General features: G+C 42.5%; 1 protein-coding gene across 1 annotated transcript in view; it reads right to left on the bottom strand.

Annotated features, from left to right (window-relative positions):
* Nucleotides 1-4,319: 4,319 nt before the first annotated feature.
* LOC126188675 (uncharacterized) overlaps nucleotides 4,320-15,371 on the bottom strand; it is a 49,067-nt gene continuing 38,015 nt past the window's right edge. Inside the window, exons 4-5 of the mRNA XM_049930281.1 lie at nucleotides 6,082-6,264; nucleotides 4,320-4,552 (exon numbers count right to left, since the gene is read on the bottom strand). Coding sequence (XP_049786238.1) covers nucleotides 4,528-4,552; nucleotides 6,082-6,264 — 208 coding nt within the window. The 3' untranslated portion in view covers nucleotides 4,320-4,527. The remainder of the gene's footprint in view (nucleotides 4,553-6,081; nucleotides 6,265-15,371) is intronic.

Below are 15,371 nucleotides of genomic sequence, written 5' to 3'. Positions count from 1 at the left end.
ATTGAAAATGGTTATAACAGCTCCATAGTAGACACCCTAAAACACTCAATAATGGCAAAGGAATCACAACACAAAAAACAAAAAGAAAATAACATCTTCCATACAATCCCCTTTCTGGGTAACATTTCATACCAGATTGCCAATTTCTTCAAACGGAAAGGCATAAGCATATCCTTTACAACAGATAACAAGATTGGACAGCAGTTACCCCACAACATCGGCACACGACACCCACTTCATCACACAGGTGTGTACAAAATTGAATGTTTGGACTGTGACTGCTTCTACATAGGCCAGACAGGCAGATCATTTGAGATTAGGTTCAAGGAACACATGGCAGCACTAAAAAACAAAAAATATCACACATCAGCAATAGCTACCCACCTGCATGAAACAAAACACCATATTAACAACACAAGTATTAGCATCTTACACATCCAACCAAAAGGCAGAAAACTAGACATCCTTGAAACACTCCAAATATACAAACATCAAATGGAACAACCAGAATCTATCTTAAATGACAAAAATGACAATATTTACAATAGTATCATCTCTGTTTTCAGCAACTGCCTACACTCATAAAATGCACACACACACACACACACACACACACACACACACACACACACACACACACACACACACCTAATATTTACCATAAATATTGACAGCTGCCAAGACTACAAGAGATTGACCTCACTCACAGATAATTCATCACACCAACAGCTTGTGCCCCTTGTCAGCTTAAAACTGTATGTACATCAACTACTGGCACAAATCTATATCTATCTGCATAGTTTATAGCATTAACCAATGTATTACCCCAACCTTTAGGCAGGTAATATATGCAACATGCAATCTTAAGACACCTTGCCATGTAAATGTTTCCTCCCATATAATCACTCTTTCCTCTCACCCTCTCTCTCTCTCTCTCTCTCTCTCTCCCTCTCCCTCTCTCCCTTTCACTCACACACACACACACCTTTTCTCTCTCTCTACCTCTCCTTCTGACTCCATCCCCTCACTTCACATCTGTTTATTAACCCCAATCAAAGAGTGTAATGTATGTATGATTTTACTGTTGTAGCCAATATGATCATTGTAATTATAGTCTGTAACATTTCACCTAATTGTTTCAATAAGTATGAAGTTTAAGCCATTTTAACATTTCACGTGATTGTACAAACGAGTACGAATGTTTGCTGTTTTAACTTGTCAGAATTGGATTTATATACCACCTGAAGTACACACACACACACCTTTTCTCTCTCTCTACCTCTCCTTCTGACTCCATCCCCTCACTTCACATCTGTTTATTAACCCCAATCAAAGAGTGTAATGTATGTATGATTTTACTGTTGTAGCCAATATGATCATTGTAATTATAGTCTGTAACATTTCACCTAATTGTTTCAATAAGTATGAAGTTTAAGCCATTTTAACATTTCACGTGATTGTACAAACGAGTACGAATGTTTGCTGTTTTAACTTGTCAGAATTGGATTTATATACCACCTGAAGTACACACACACACATAAACAAACACCGCTAAATGCTTAAAGCAATTATTCTGTAATAATATTGTTATGATGTATATTCTTTGCACTTTGCGATTATGTCTTCACTTCTGCTATACGAACCTTGCACCCAGCTGATTCCAGACGCCATATTTGTTTACAAATGTGGCAGTATACATGTGATGTGTTACGACAGCAAAAGGAACCTGTGATCACTGAAGGTACTGTAGTTTACTTATTTAATGTTTACCATTAGATATCAGTTTAATTTTTCGTCAAAATTAATCCTAAACCATATTCTGAAATAGCGTTTCGTTTCTCCACTAGGCAGTGCCACAAGTTCCTCCAAAAATCGTAACACAACACACACACAAATGTAATACTTACTAATGTAAATCCACCCGATGATGGAGGTTTAAACCTTCGAAACGCGTCGTGGAAATAAATAAAACGGTGACTGGTAACAGTGAACTTGTTGTTTCATTTAATGATAGTGCGTAACTTTAAACTCGCGAAATTGAAGTAAATGATTGGAATCGTTGCTTTTGCACAGGCCTGCTGCAGCATCCAAACTGCTGTCGAGATTGTACTACTGTAATAACTGAAGTTCCATGTAATTTGCCAGCTGAAGATGGGTGCAAACCCGAAATGCATATTGGCATAAATAAAACACATTAAAAAAGTGGCTGGTCGCTGTATTTTTACAGTGAAATATCATTATCCACGGCCACGGAGCCCAACAGTCCAAATATAATGGACAAATTGTTATGTAAAACCTATCTGTAAATAAAACATTCTCAACGTCAGTCAATGGCGCCGCAAAATTACTCCGTAGTTATTTTACTTCAAAAACGCAATACGCTCTACCAGTAGCCGTCCATTAACAAACTGTTAGTGAACCGTTGCTGTGATAGGCTAATAGCCCAATCATTCCAAAGTTTTACAGCCTTGCACCTGCTCACCCACATAATGCCGAAGCAAAGCTCAGTTCTGTTCAACCACATAATTCAACTTTCCATCAGCGGACAACGCCTTCCCAATGTAACAGCTACTAAAGGCGCTGAACATTCTAATTTTGCGAGCCACATAAATGTCGCCGTCTAATACGGGAACAAAGGCCAACTGAACCCGTGCCAATGAGGAACTTCCATCAGGCCAAGCACCGTCTCTCCATATGTACACGACGTCTTAATAACACTTGACGACACTGCTGTTTACTTCAAGTTTTAAAGTATACTTCAGCATTACACTAGCTCATACCTACCATACATTCAGCTTCGACGAAGCACTTCAGTCCGCTCGTTGGTAAACACCACATTCCCTTGCCCACCCATAACTATAGCCACTGATCTTTTTCTTCTTTTTTTATTATTATTTCATTTCCGACAACTTGAACATCTGGCAGCGGACAAAAACCGCTCTTCAGATAAAGGTTAGAAAAACTGTATTTAAAGATGGATAAGATATACAAAAGGTGACAATAACACACGATGTGATTCTTGAAGTTTTCCCGGCGGACATAATGTTCCATCATCTTTCGGGCGTGCACTCGGGACAGCGACAATTGTTCTTGCGATATTTCGGCTAGCCGAAATATCGCAAGAAGAATTGTCGCTGTACCGAGTGCACGCCCGAAAGCTGATGGAACAAATAACACACGATTTTGTAATCCAGTACATAGGTGGACGATATAGACAATGTTTACATAAAAATAAAAACGAGTAATTTGTAAAATACGCTTAGATGGAAAATAGTGATGATTTTTAGACTCGTTTGACGTTTTTATTTTATAGTTAAAATACAGTCACTGATGAGTGTTAAGATGCCATGCTGTACTGACAATGCTGTGTGACACATGGAAAAAATTGTCATGATGAAGGTGGAATGATGAATATGACTAAGGGAACCTGAAGGACCGCAGTTAGCGACTAGAAAGTAGCAAGATGGAAGAAGGGGGAAGGCGAAAATGGAGGGTGGTGTAAGGTGGAGTGTTGTGATTAGGGTTGAAAAGAGGGATATATCTCGGGACGATGTTCATTGTTGGGGAGTGGGAGTTGACTGAAATTCCAGCAGAAGAGGATGAGTAAGGCATGGAGGTGTAAGGCATGGAGGTGATGGAGAGCTAAATATGGATGTAGTGGCGCAACAGGGTACCTGGATTGGTTATTAGTGCGTGGAAAATGGGGTGCTGGGAATGGATGCTGCGGTTAATGTATCGGATCCAAAGGTGCTCTAGAAAGACAAGAAGATGTGGGAAGTGGATGAGTTGGTGCAGGATGCCAGTTGGGGGAGGTAGGCATATATATAAGACGAGGTAGAGCGCATGTCTTTCCAGGATTTCAAGTGTCTTATACAATTTAGGTGAAGCACAAATCAAGGTATCGGTGGTGTAAGTTAGGATAGGATGGATGGGAGATTTACAGGAGAGGATTATGGTAGAAGGATGCAGACACCAGGTGCGGCCTGTCATTGGTTTTAGTAGTTCCAGTCGGTTTCAAGCTTTGTGTTGGATATTCAGGAGATGTACTTTCTATACCAGTTTTCTGTTGAGAGATAGTTCTAAATATTACTTTACTGCGTTAGCCAGAGAGGTGGGTTCCTTGTAGATGGAAAAGTGCAAATCTGGGCAAGGGAATCGCCGAGTGGTGCTACCAAGGAGGTGGTGATTTTCTCTTCCAAGCAGACCTCGTAAAAAATCAGAAACACAGGCGGAGAGTAAATAGTTTAAAAATTGCACTGCTAAAATATTTTTTTTACTCTGTTATCTCTTCCTAGATTATATAATTTTAGAAACTCGTTTCTTCACCAAATTATTGAGTGTACATTACTTTACTTGAAGAATTAAAGCAAAACATATATCATGAATTCAGCGAAATTTAAGAGCAGAGAACAGAATCGAATTGGATGCTGAATTTAGCCAGAATCAAAGAAGCTGAACTCGATCAAAAATAGAATTTTACTGCAGATGTAGTCGGCACCACGGTGCTTAGGCCTCCTCGAAGATAACTTAGTCCTCTTCAGTCTCAACACATCTGGAAAATGAGAATTTATAGTCAGGGAAAAATAATGACACAAAAGAGATGTGAAAGTATCTAGATGTGAAAGTATCTTGGCTTTATGTGTTTTACAAATTTCACTAGATCTTTTTTGTAATGATAATAATAAATTGCATTGGACAATCGTTGATACTGTCTATTTAATTCCTAATACTGGTTAACACACTACAAATAGTTGGAATGAAAAGATTAGCTATAAAAGTAGCTTCGTGTATAATCCACCTGAAATACTACATCGTCTTCCTACTTGCAATAACCAATATGAATACCAACGAAGTCTTACAGATAAAATTGCAGCATGACAATTCTGACAGGAAATCCTTAAATATATCGTGGCAGCCAAGTGCAGTTTGCACTTCACATCACTGTGGAGAAGGATATATGAGCCACAGGCAAACTCATTTTAAGTATCCGTGGAGCAATTGCGCAGGGAACACCGCTCATCCTTCAAAAATAAAGTAGCAGAACAATGAAATTAGAAGGTATGTTGATGGAGACTGAATTTTTTCAATTCCAGGCGTTAAGAGCCAGTGCCCTAGGACCATGCGGAGTAAAAAGGGATTGTAAACTTAGGAGAGCCTTCAATTGCTCTCCAAAAGAAACCGATTGCACGCGAAGTGTATGTAATTCACAGCATATGGAATCAGTGTTCGTTTTCACTAACGATAATTTGTTCAAACCGTAAGAAACCAGTTACCTTCAAGGTAATCTGTTGGAATGTTCGACCAACAAGGACTACGAATTTCTGCACAAGCTCTCGAATTCGATGAAGATCATTTCACAGATGGCGTGATTGTGGAATTTCCGTCGACAGATTTAAGGAGATATCTACCAAAATAATTATAAGGTAATGAAACAAACATCTTTTTGTCGCTATTTAGTGACTGGCATTTGTGCGAAATGATTCACGTTTCCAGATTTATGATGCTGAGAAAATGTGCAAGACGAATGCTGGAAGATCAAAAATCTAAAAACTAAAACTAGACTGCGAGGATTGAGCCAGAGTTGCAGAGAGAGGAGAAGCAGACTTATTGGGCAGCTGCAATGCTTAGAGTTGTCCAGATCGCAAAAGAATATTAATTTTATGCCAATGGAAATTGTATGAAGTCCTATGTGAAACCCGGGGTTATACAGTAAGAGTAGTAAGTAACCTTATAGATCATTTTATAGTTGATGGCTTGACAACATCAGAGCCTTTTTATGAAATTCTTGAAATTTTTTACAAGAAATTCTCTTTTCTGGATGGCGTTGGATATAGGACCCAAATTAGATAAGAAAAAGTAAAGTATCCATTCAACAATATTGTGGCTTGTCGCAGTTTTCGGCCTCCCTGGTGTAATGGTTGACTTGCAAAGGCGAGTTATTATCGTGGGAAGGTAAGTGAATCTTGAAAATTTAGAGTTTAAATAACTAGTCTATAGCTCGTCGTGATGGTCACCATCTCTTCCCCATACACAACTGCCCCTGATGAAATCGCCGTTCGAGTACGACAAAAGAAAACGTACCTCTTAAGACTGAGGTCGAAGATGGTGTCCTCGGGGCATCCGTACACCTCAGGGACGAGTTCGTCTCCGTGCATTCTGCACACGTAGTACATGGCTGGATTCTCTTCGACGATGCCCATTTGGCCTGGTTGACCACAAGATTTGATGGGTCCTTCAGTACAGAAGCGATCCGATATTTTCAGGCTGATTAAATGAAAAGAGAAAAACTTGTATTAACAATTTCGATTTAATACTGACGTTAGGCGGCCTTTTGCCTTGAACAGAATGAACAGATCTATACATTCTTTTTAAAAGTAAAAGTTCATATACATTGAAGGAAAAAACTGTAACACAAAAAAGAAATAACAAAATAAAAATGATCGTAGAGTAATGAAATTTCGGGAATGTATTTCTCCAGGTAACATTCTCAAATGATTAACATAGAAAGATTGCAGGTTACAGTAATAAAACATAAGCCACTGCAAATTTTGAATGCTGGTGTATTAATAACTGGAGAACCACCAAAATATTGAATACAGGCACACTAACGGGCATGCATTGTGTTGTACAGATGTCTGATAAATGTTTGTAGGCTTGAGTTCCATGTCTGTTGCACTTGGTCAGTCAATACAAGGCAGTTAATGTTGTTTGTGGATGACGTTGGAGTTATCTTCCGATGATAGCATATATGTGCTAGATTAGAGACCGATCTGGTGGTCGAGCAGGCCACTCACAACTCTTTGGAGCATGTTGGGTTATAACTGCGGTATATGAGATAGCGTTATCCTGTTGGAAAACACCACCTGGTATGCTGTTCATGAAAGGCAGCACAACAGGTCGAACCACCACACTGGCGTACAAATTTGCAGTGAAGTTGCATGGGATATCCATGAGAGTGCTCCTGCTGTCGTATGAAATTGCTCCAAAGACCATTACTCCAGGTGTAGGTCCAGTGTATGTGGCACACAGACACTTTGGCTGAAGGTCCTCAACTGGCCTCCAGATAACCAACACGCGGCCGTCACTGGTACCAAGGGAGAACCAGCTTTCATCAGAAAACACAACAGACTTCCACCCTGACCTCCAGTGAACTCTCAGTTGACACTACTGAAATCGTAAATTGCGGTGGTTTGGGGTCAATGGAATTCACGCTACAGGGCGTCCTTGAAGTAACCGCTTATTAACAGTTCGTTGTGTCTCTGTGATGCCAACTGTTGCACCAATTGCTGCCGCAGATGCGATATGATGCTCCCGAGCCATACGCCGAACACGTCTTCTCTCGGTAGTGCTACGTGGTCGTCCAGGTTTCGGTCTTCTTACAACCGTACATTCTCGTGACCGCCGCTGCCAGCAATCATGTACAGTGGCTACATTTCTACCATGTATTTCAGCAAAACCACAGAACGAACATCCCACTACTCATAGCCTCATTATACGACTTTGTTCAAACTCAACGAGTTTTTGTTACTGGTGTCCTTGTCACCTTAAAAGCATTCTTGACTAACATAACCTCACCACGTCCAATTTCAAAGGTAACTAACGTTCACCGACATTACAGCGTGTATTTAAAGCAAACTTGATTTGCATGCCCGTAGTGGCTCTACTAGCGCCACTCTCATGCGACTGGCGCGAAATTTGGATACATGTATTTCAGACATAGAATCATGCCTAACAACTTTTGCTTATGGCGCCCAACTCTTTCTTAGTGTCCCGACTTTTTTCTCTGTCTGTGTATGATAAGTTGTAATAGCAGTACTGTTAACAGGAATAACTGCTGTTGTTTAGAGCCGGCCAGAGTGGCCTAGCTGTTCTAGGCGCTACAGTCTGGAACCGTGCGACCGCTACGGTCGCAGGTTCGAATCCTGCCTCGGGCATGGATGTGTGTGATGTCCTTAGGTTAGTTAGGTTTAAGTAGTTCTAAGTTCTAGGGGACTGATGACCTCAGAAGTTAAGTCCCATAGTGCTCAGAGCCATTTGAACCATTTGTTGTTTAGAATATAGGTACACAGCACCGTGGCGTTTGCCATTCGTATGTGAGTATAGATGGCTGCGGCAAGTACACATTCGTAACTGATGAATATAATTTCTTAAATTAACGGAAACATGAGAGGGACACACTATTTTTAACTTATTTATGTTATAGATTTTGTAGTAGACCAACGCAACTAGGATTTGAAGTTGTAAGAGTTTTCTTTTCTGTCAACAACTTGCTTAACTTTCGAGCTAGCAAGTGTTTATGACGTTCATGAGGTAAGTTTAAATTTGATATGACTGGTCAGTTACGAGATTATAGTATGTATAAATAGTGGCATTTTAGGAGCAACTTTAGATTCGTGAATGTCCGCTACACTTGCCTGAAATGTGGAGGTACACAGAACGAATCATATTTCCCGAGTCCGATTTTTGCCACACAACTTGATGTATGTTTGCGACATACCTTTAAGCAGTTTCTTCCCATAATTAACTCCAGTTTTTATTTAAGGCCTTATAGAAATCATAGGATAACACAAGATATATTGAATTTAAATGATGAAATGAGAAAATATAAAAATGCAGTAAGTGAAGCAGGTGAAAGGGAATAAAAACGCTTAAAAATGAGAGTGACGGGAAATACAAAATGGCTAAAGACTAGATGTAAGGACATAGAAGCATATTCCACTAGGCGAAAGATAGATACCGCCTACAAGAAAATTAAGGAGACCTACGGGGAAAGGAGAAGCGAATGCATGAATATCAGGAGCTCAGATGGAAAACCAGTCGTAAGCTAGAAAGGGAAAGGTGAAAGGTGGAAGGAGTTGTTGAGGGTCTACACAAGGGAGATGAACATGAGGACAATATTGTAGAAAGGGAAATGGATGTAGATGAGAATGAGATGGTACATATGATACTGCAAGAAGGATTTGATAGAGCTGTAAAAAAGTCGCTACAAGGCTCCAGGAGAAGACGATATTCCATCAGAACTATTGATAGCCTTGGGAGAGCCAGCCATGACAAAACTTTTCCTTCTGGTGGGCAAGATATGTGAGACAGGCGAAATGCCCTCACACTTCAAGAAGGATGTAATAATTACAGTTCCAAGGAAATCAGTTGCTGAGAGGTGTGAAAATTACCGAACTATCAGTTTAAGAAGTCATGGTTATAATATAATAACGCGAACACTTTACAGAAAAATGGAAAAACTGGCAGAAGCCGATCTCGGAGATGATCAGTTTGAATTCCGGAGAAAAGGGGGAACACTTGAGGCAAGACTGACCCTACGACTTATCTTAGAAGACAGATTAAGGAAGGAGAATCCTGTGTTAATACAAAAAAAAGAAAATCACACACATCCATGTCCGGGGCAGGATTCGAACCTGCGACCGTAGCGGTCGCGCGGTTCTATACTGAAGCGCTCAGCCACACCGGCCGGCCTGTATTTATAGCATTTGTAGATTTGGAGAAAGGTTTTGACATTGTTGACTGGAGTACTCTCTTTGAAATTCTGAAGGTAGCAGGGGTAAAATACAAGGAACAAAAGACTATTCACAACTTGAACAAAACGCACACTGCAGTTAGAAAGTCGAGGGGCATGAATGGGAAGGAGTGGTTGAGGAGGGTGTGAGACGGGGTTGTAACCTATCCCCGATGTATTTCGGGTCTGTTCTTTGAACGAGCAGTGAAAGAAACCAAAGAAACATTTGAAACAGAAATTAAAGCTCGAGAAAAAGAAATAAAAACTTTGAGGTTTTGCCAATGACATTGTAATTTTGCCAGAGACACCAAAGTACTTGGAAGAGCAGTAGGATGGAAGTACATCATCTTGAAAGGAGGATACAAGATGAACATCAACAGAAGCAAAACAAGAGTAATGGAATGTAGTCGAACCAGATCAGGTGATGTCAAGAGAAGTTCATTAGTAAACGAGACTTTTTTAGGTAGTAGATGAATTTTGTTATCTGCGTAGAAAAATAACAGATGATGGCGTAGGTAGAGAGCATACAAAATGTAAACCGATAAAGGCAAGAAAAGAATTTCTGAAGAATAGAAATTTGTTAACATCGAATATACACTCCTGGAAATTGAAATAAGAACACCGTGAATTCATTGTCCCAGGAAGGGGAAACTTTATTGACACATTCCTGGGGTCAGATACATCACATGATCACACTGACAGAACCACAGGCACATAGACACAGGCAACAGAGCATGCACAATGTCGGCACTAGTACAGTGTATATCCACCTTTCGCAGCAATGCAGGCTGCTATTCTTCCATGGAGACGATCGTAGAGATGCTGGATGTAGTCCTGTGGAACGGCTTGCCATGCCATTTCCACCTGGCGCCTCAGTTGGACCAGCGTTCGTGCTGGACGTGCAGACCGCGTGAGACGACGCTTCATCCAGTCCCAAACATGCTCAATGGGGGACAGATCCGGAGATCTTGCTGGCCAGGGTAGTTGACTTACACCTTCTAGAGCACGTTGGGTGGCACGGGATACATGCGGACGTGCATTGTCCTGTTGGAACAGCAAGTTCCCTTGCCGGTCTAGGAATGGTAGAACGATGGGTTCGATGACGGTTTGGAGGTACCGTGCACTATTCAGTGTCCCCTCGACGATCACCAATGGTGTACGGCCAGTGTAGGAGATCGCTCCCCACACCATGATGCCGGGTGTTGGCCCTGTGTGCCTCGGTCGTATGCAGTCCTGATTGTGGCGCTCACCTGCACGGCGCCAAACACGCATACGACCGTCACTGGCAACAAGGCAGAAGCAACTCTCATCGCTGAAGACGACACGTCTCCATTCGTCCCTCCATTCACGCCTGTCGCGACACCACTGGAGGCGGGCTGCACGATGTTGGGGCGTGAGCGGAAGACGGCCTAACGGTGTGCGGAACCGTAGCCCAGCTTCATGGAGACGGTTGCGAAGGGTCCTCGCCGATACCCCAGGAGCAACAGTGTCCCTAATTTGCTGGGAAGTGGCGGTGCGGTCCCCTATGGCACTGCGTAGGATCCTACGGTCTTGGCGTGCATCCGTGCGTCGCTGCGGTCCGGTCCCAGGTCGACGGGCACGTGCACCTTCCGCCGACCACTGGCGACAACATCGATGTACTGTGGAGACCTCACGCCCCACGTGTTGAGCAATTCGGCGGTACGTCCACCCGGCCTCCCGCATGTCCACTATACGCCCTCGCTCAAAGTCCGTCAACTGCACATACGGTTCACGTCCACGCTGTCGCGGCATGCTACCAGTGTTAAAGACTGCGATGGAGCTCCATATGCCACGGCAAACTGGCTGACACTGACGGCGGCGGTGCACAAATGCTGCGCAGCTAGCGCCATTCGACGGCCAACACCGCGGTTCCTTGTGTGTCCGCTGTGCCGTGCGTGTGATCATTGCTTGTACAGCCCTCTCGCAGTGTCCGGAGCAAGTATGGTGGGTCTGACACACCGGTGTCAATGTGTTCTTGTTTCCATTTCCAGGAGTGTAGATTTAATTGTTAGGATGTCTTTTCTGAAAGTATTTATCTGGAGTGTAGCCATGTATGGAAATGAAACATGGGCTATAGACAGTCTAGACAAAGTGGGAATAGAAGATTTTGGAATGTGGTGCAACAGAAGACTGTTAGCTGGATACATCTTGTTACTGATGAGGAGGTACTGAACAGAGTTGAGGAGAAAAGAAATTTGTGGAGCAACTTGACAAAAAGAAGGGATTGGTTCACAGGACACATTCTGAGAAGTCAAGGGATCACCAGATTAGGATAAGAGGTAAGTGGGGGAGAGGGGGTAAAAATCGTGGAGGGAAACCAAGAGGTGAATACATTAAGTAGATTAAAAAAAAAATGGTTCAAATGGCTGTGAGCACTATGGGACTCAACTGCTGTGGTCATAAGTCCCCTAGAACGTAGAACTACTTAAACCTAACTAAACCAAGGACATCACACACATCCATGCCCGAGGCAGGATTCGAACCTGCGACCGTAAGTAGATTCAGTTATTCGGAGATGAAAATGTTTACACAGTACAGAATAGCATGCAGAGCTGCAAGAAACAAGTTTTGAGCCTGAAGACCACAACGAGAACATCATTCACTTTGTTGTGCACTTAGATGTGTGTGGTCATTTCCACTTGTTATAAAGTTAAGGCTCATATCTCATTACGTTATCAATCTCTTGAATGTCTCTTATTTGTAAAAGTCTTTTGTCTTTTACGCACAGTTTTCGTGAAACTGGAAACAAATGAACGTCAGTCACTTGATTCGATATGTGGCCCATACCATGACTGAACCAAAATCTTCCACTGTGCAACCGACAGTGTGCAGACGTGTGCTGTCTTTCCATGCGCATTTTCAGTGACAGCATTCCTCGCCGTTCGATTTTAACAGCCTGACAAAATTTGTTTATGGTTCAGAGTAGCCTTAGGCACCGATGGTTTCCCCTAGAGATGAAAATGAAGGAGGTCTTTTCCAAACATGAACTTCGATAAGACGATTTTTTGCCACATCTGTTTGTTTCTTGTTGTTATTGCTGTTGCTATTGTTTTTGTTGTTGTTTTGTATGCGTGCACGCACTTGTGTGTGTATTTGTTTGAGACTTATTTTTAAGTGATCGAAGACGAGGAGGCAATATCTTTCATAGAGCAGTGCATTTGTTCAAAATTAACAAGTGGTTAGACACTGGACTCGCATTCGGTAGGACGACGGTTCAAACCCCCGTCCGGCCATCCTGATTTAGGTTTTCAGTGATTTCCCTAAATCGCTCCAGGCAAATGCCGGGATGGTTCCTTTGAAAGGACACGGCTGACTTCCTTCCCTAATCCGATGAGACCGATGACCTCGCTGTCTGGTCTCCTTCCCCAAAACAACCCCAACGCCAAAATGAACTTCCTGACAGGTTAAAATCCGGTGCCTTTGCAACAGTCTTACTGACCGAGCCGACAATGGTAACCAACCCGCCCTTATATTTACATTTTTGTCGAGCCCTCTCGCCTACATTGCAAACAGCGTATTTCGGATCGATGTATAGGTTCAACCTGCAAGGAAGTAACTCCAATGCTGAAGAAAACATTTCGAGCAGCAGGTGGATATTTTGCTCATGCTCACAGCAGGCCAGGCAGGGGTGAGGCCTTTGTACAAATGTGTAGTTAGCAACAGCGAAGTTAGACCATGGATAAGTGGATGAATGTGCTATTCATAGACGAATCCCACATGAAACATTGTTGATGCACGGTCTCTAGATAGAGAGGTAAAGAGGGAAGAACAGGTTATATTGCCCTACCGACAACGAGGTTATTGGAGCCCAACTCGGAATATTGAAGAACTGGGAATTATTTTTCTAAGAAACTAGCCCGGCGTTTCCCATTTGACGATCTAGGAAAACCACGGAAAACCTAAATGTGGAAGACAGACGAGATTTTAATCGCCGCTTTCTCGTGTAGAGGCCCCACGAATTACCAATGGACCACTTTTTTTTTACTAAAATATTTTATTGTGCTAAAATATGTCGAACAACAACGTTGTAAAAGTGTTGTTGCAAAGCATAACCGCTACAAGCACATCTTTCAAATTATTTATATGAAGCAAGTAATTTTAAAAAATAATTTAAAATATAATGGAAATATCGGTTTATAAAAAAAATGGGTCTGAGCACTATGTGATTTAACATCTATGGTCATCAGTCCCCTAGAACTAGTTAAACCTAACTAACCTAAGGACAGCACACAACACCCAGTCATCACGAGGCAGAGAAAATCCCTGACCCCGCCGGGAATCGATCCCGGGAACCCGTGCGTGGGAAGCGAGAACGCTACCGCACGACCACGAGCTGCGGACTATTGGTTTATATTTTGTATCCACAAGAGTGTACATAAATTCTTTTTAGATAACATATATTGTTTTTAACTACTTTTGCAGAACATTTTCTCCATGTTATGTTGATATATTGTTGGAACTGATTTCAAATTACAAGTAGACAAATTAAACAACATAATTGCAACAATTGTCACAGAATATACACTACTGTAAAAACAAAAAATTAATACACCTTTTTAGAGACTTACGATTCACTCAAGCTTTCTTGTTGCAACAGTGCATATGCAGCATAAGAAATGATTACATCTACAGATCAATAGCACAAGCGGTTCTGAGGCACCAAGTATCGACCCATGCCGGAACATCCATATCAGTACGTGACGTAGTCTCCATGTGTGGCAGTGCAGGCGGTGACTCTCTCATCCAGTATATCGTACAGATGGCGAATAGTGTTCTGGGATACGTTACGTCACGCTTGCTCGACCTGTTCAGGTAGTTAAGCAAGAATTGTTGGTTGACGAATCGAATGACGTCACTTCTCGACCCATCACAATATCCCATGCGCCCATTGGAGACAAGTCTGGGAACTGTGCTGGCCAGGGAAGTTCCTGCACGTCTCGCAAAGTACATTGCGTTACACTCGCAGTGTGTGGACGAGCATTATCCTGCTAAATACCACATCACCTTCCTGATGCGAGAACAACAGAAAAACGGGTCTAACAACATTCTGAACGTACTGTGCCCTGGTTGATGCCGCTGCAGAAACACCAAACGAGAACGAGAGTTGTAGCTTATCACACCCCAGACCATAAGGCCCTGGGATGGGGCCAGTGTGTCTCTTATGAATGCATTCTAGGAGACAGCACTCACCAGGTCTACGTCGTACACGAAAACGACCATCACTTGCACGCAGGCAGAATCCGCTTTCATCGTTGAAGATCACAGCGCGCCATTCCATCTTCCAAGTGATCCTCTGACGGCATTAGTAGAGATGTGCATGTCGATGGCGTGGTGTGAGTGGAAGACGGGCTAGATGTGTGCTTGCCCATAGTCCCAGTGCTAATAACCGGTTCGTAACACTTCGTATTGACACGTCTGGGCCAGAAAGCACTCTTATCTGTATTGTGATAGCTGTACGGTCTACCACTTCTGGTCTTACAATACGACGATCGTGGTGGGCGTTTGTGCTGTGTCGACGTCCAGAACGTCATCTACGGGTGTAAGAATGTTCACGTGACCATTGATACTAGCATCGTTGCACAACCGACGCAACTCGTACAACTCTGGTGGCGATTCTGCGAAAGGACCATCCGTCACTCGGAAAGCCACACCTTGGCCGCTTTCAAACTCGCTCCGTTGGCTGTAGGAAGGATAAGTGCGTCTCCATGGCGTGGTTGCCTGCTTGCTTCACACGTCTGCACCACACTGAGCTTTCTGTTTGTGAGCATACGCTATTAAAGAGTAGATGTAGATGGCGCTGTGGTATCTATGCCAGTACGCTGTATGTTGGTGGACGAAG

This window comes from Schistocerca cancellata, chromosome 5, assembly GCF_023864275.1.
Source record: "Schistocerca cancellata isolate TAMUIC-IGC-003103 chromosome 5, iqSchCanc2.1, whole genome shotgun sequence".
NCBI classification, from domain to species: domain Eukaryota; kingdom Metazoa; phylum Arthropoda; class Insecta; order Orthoptera; family Acrididae; genus Schistocerca; species Schistocerca cancellata.
Note: the sequence above shows the minus strand (reverse complement) of the source record. Positions and strands in the feature narration are given on the sequence as shown.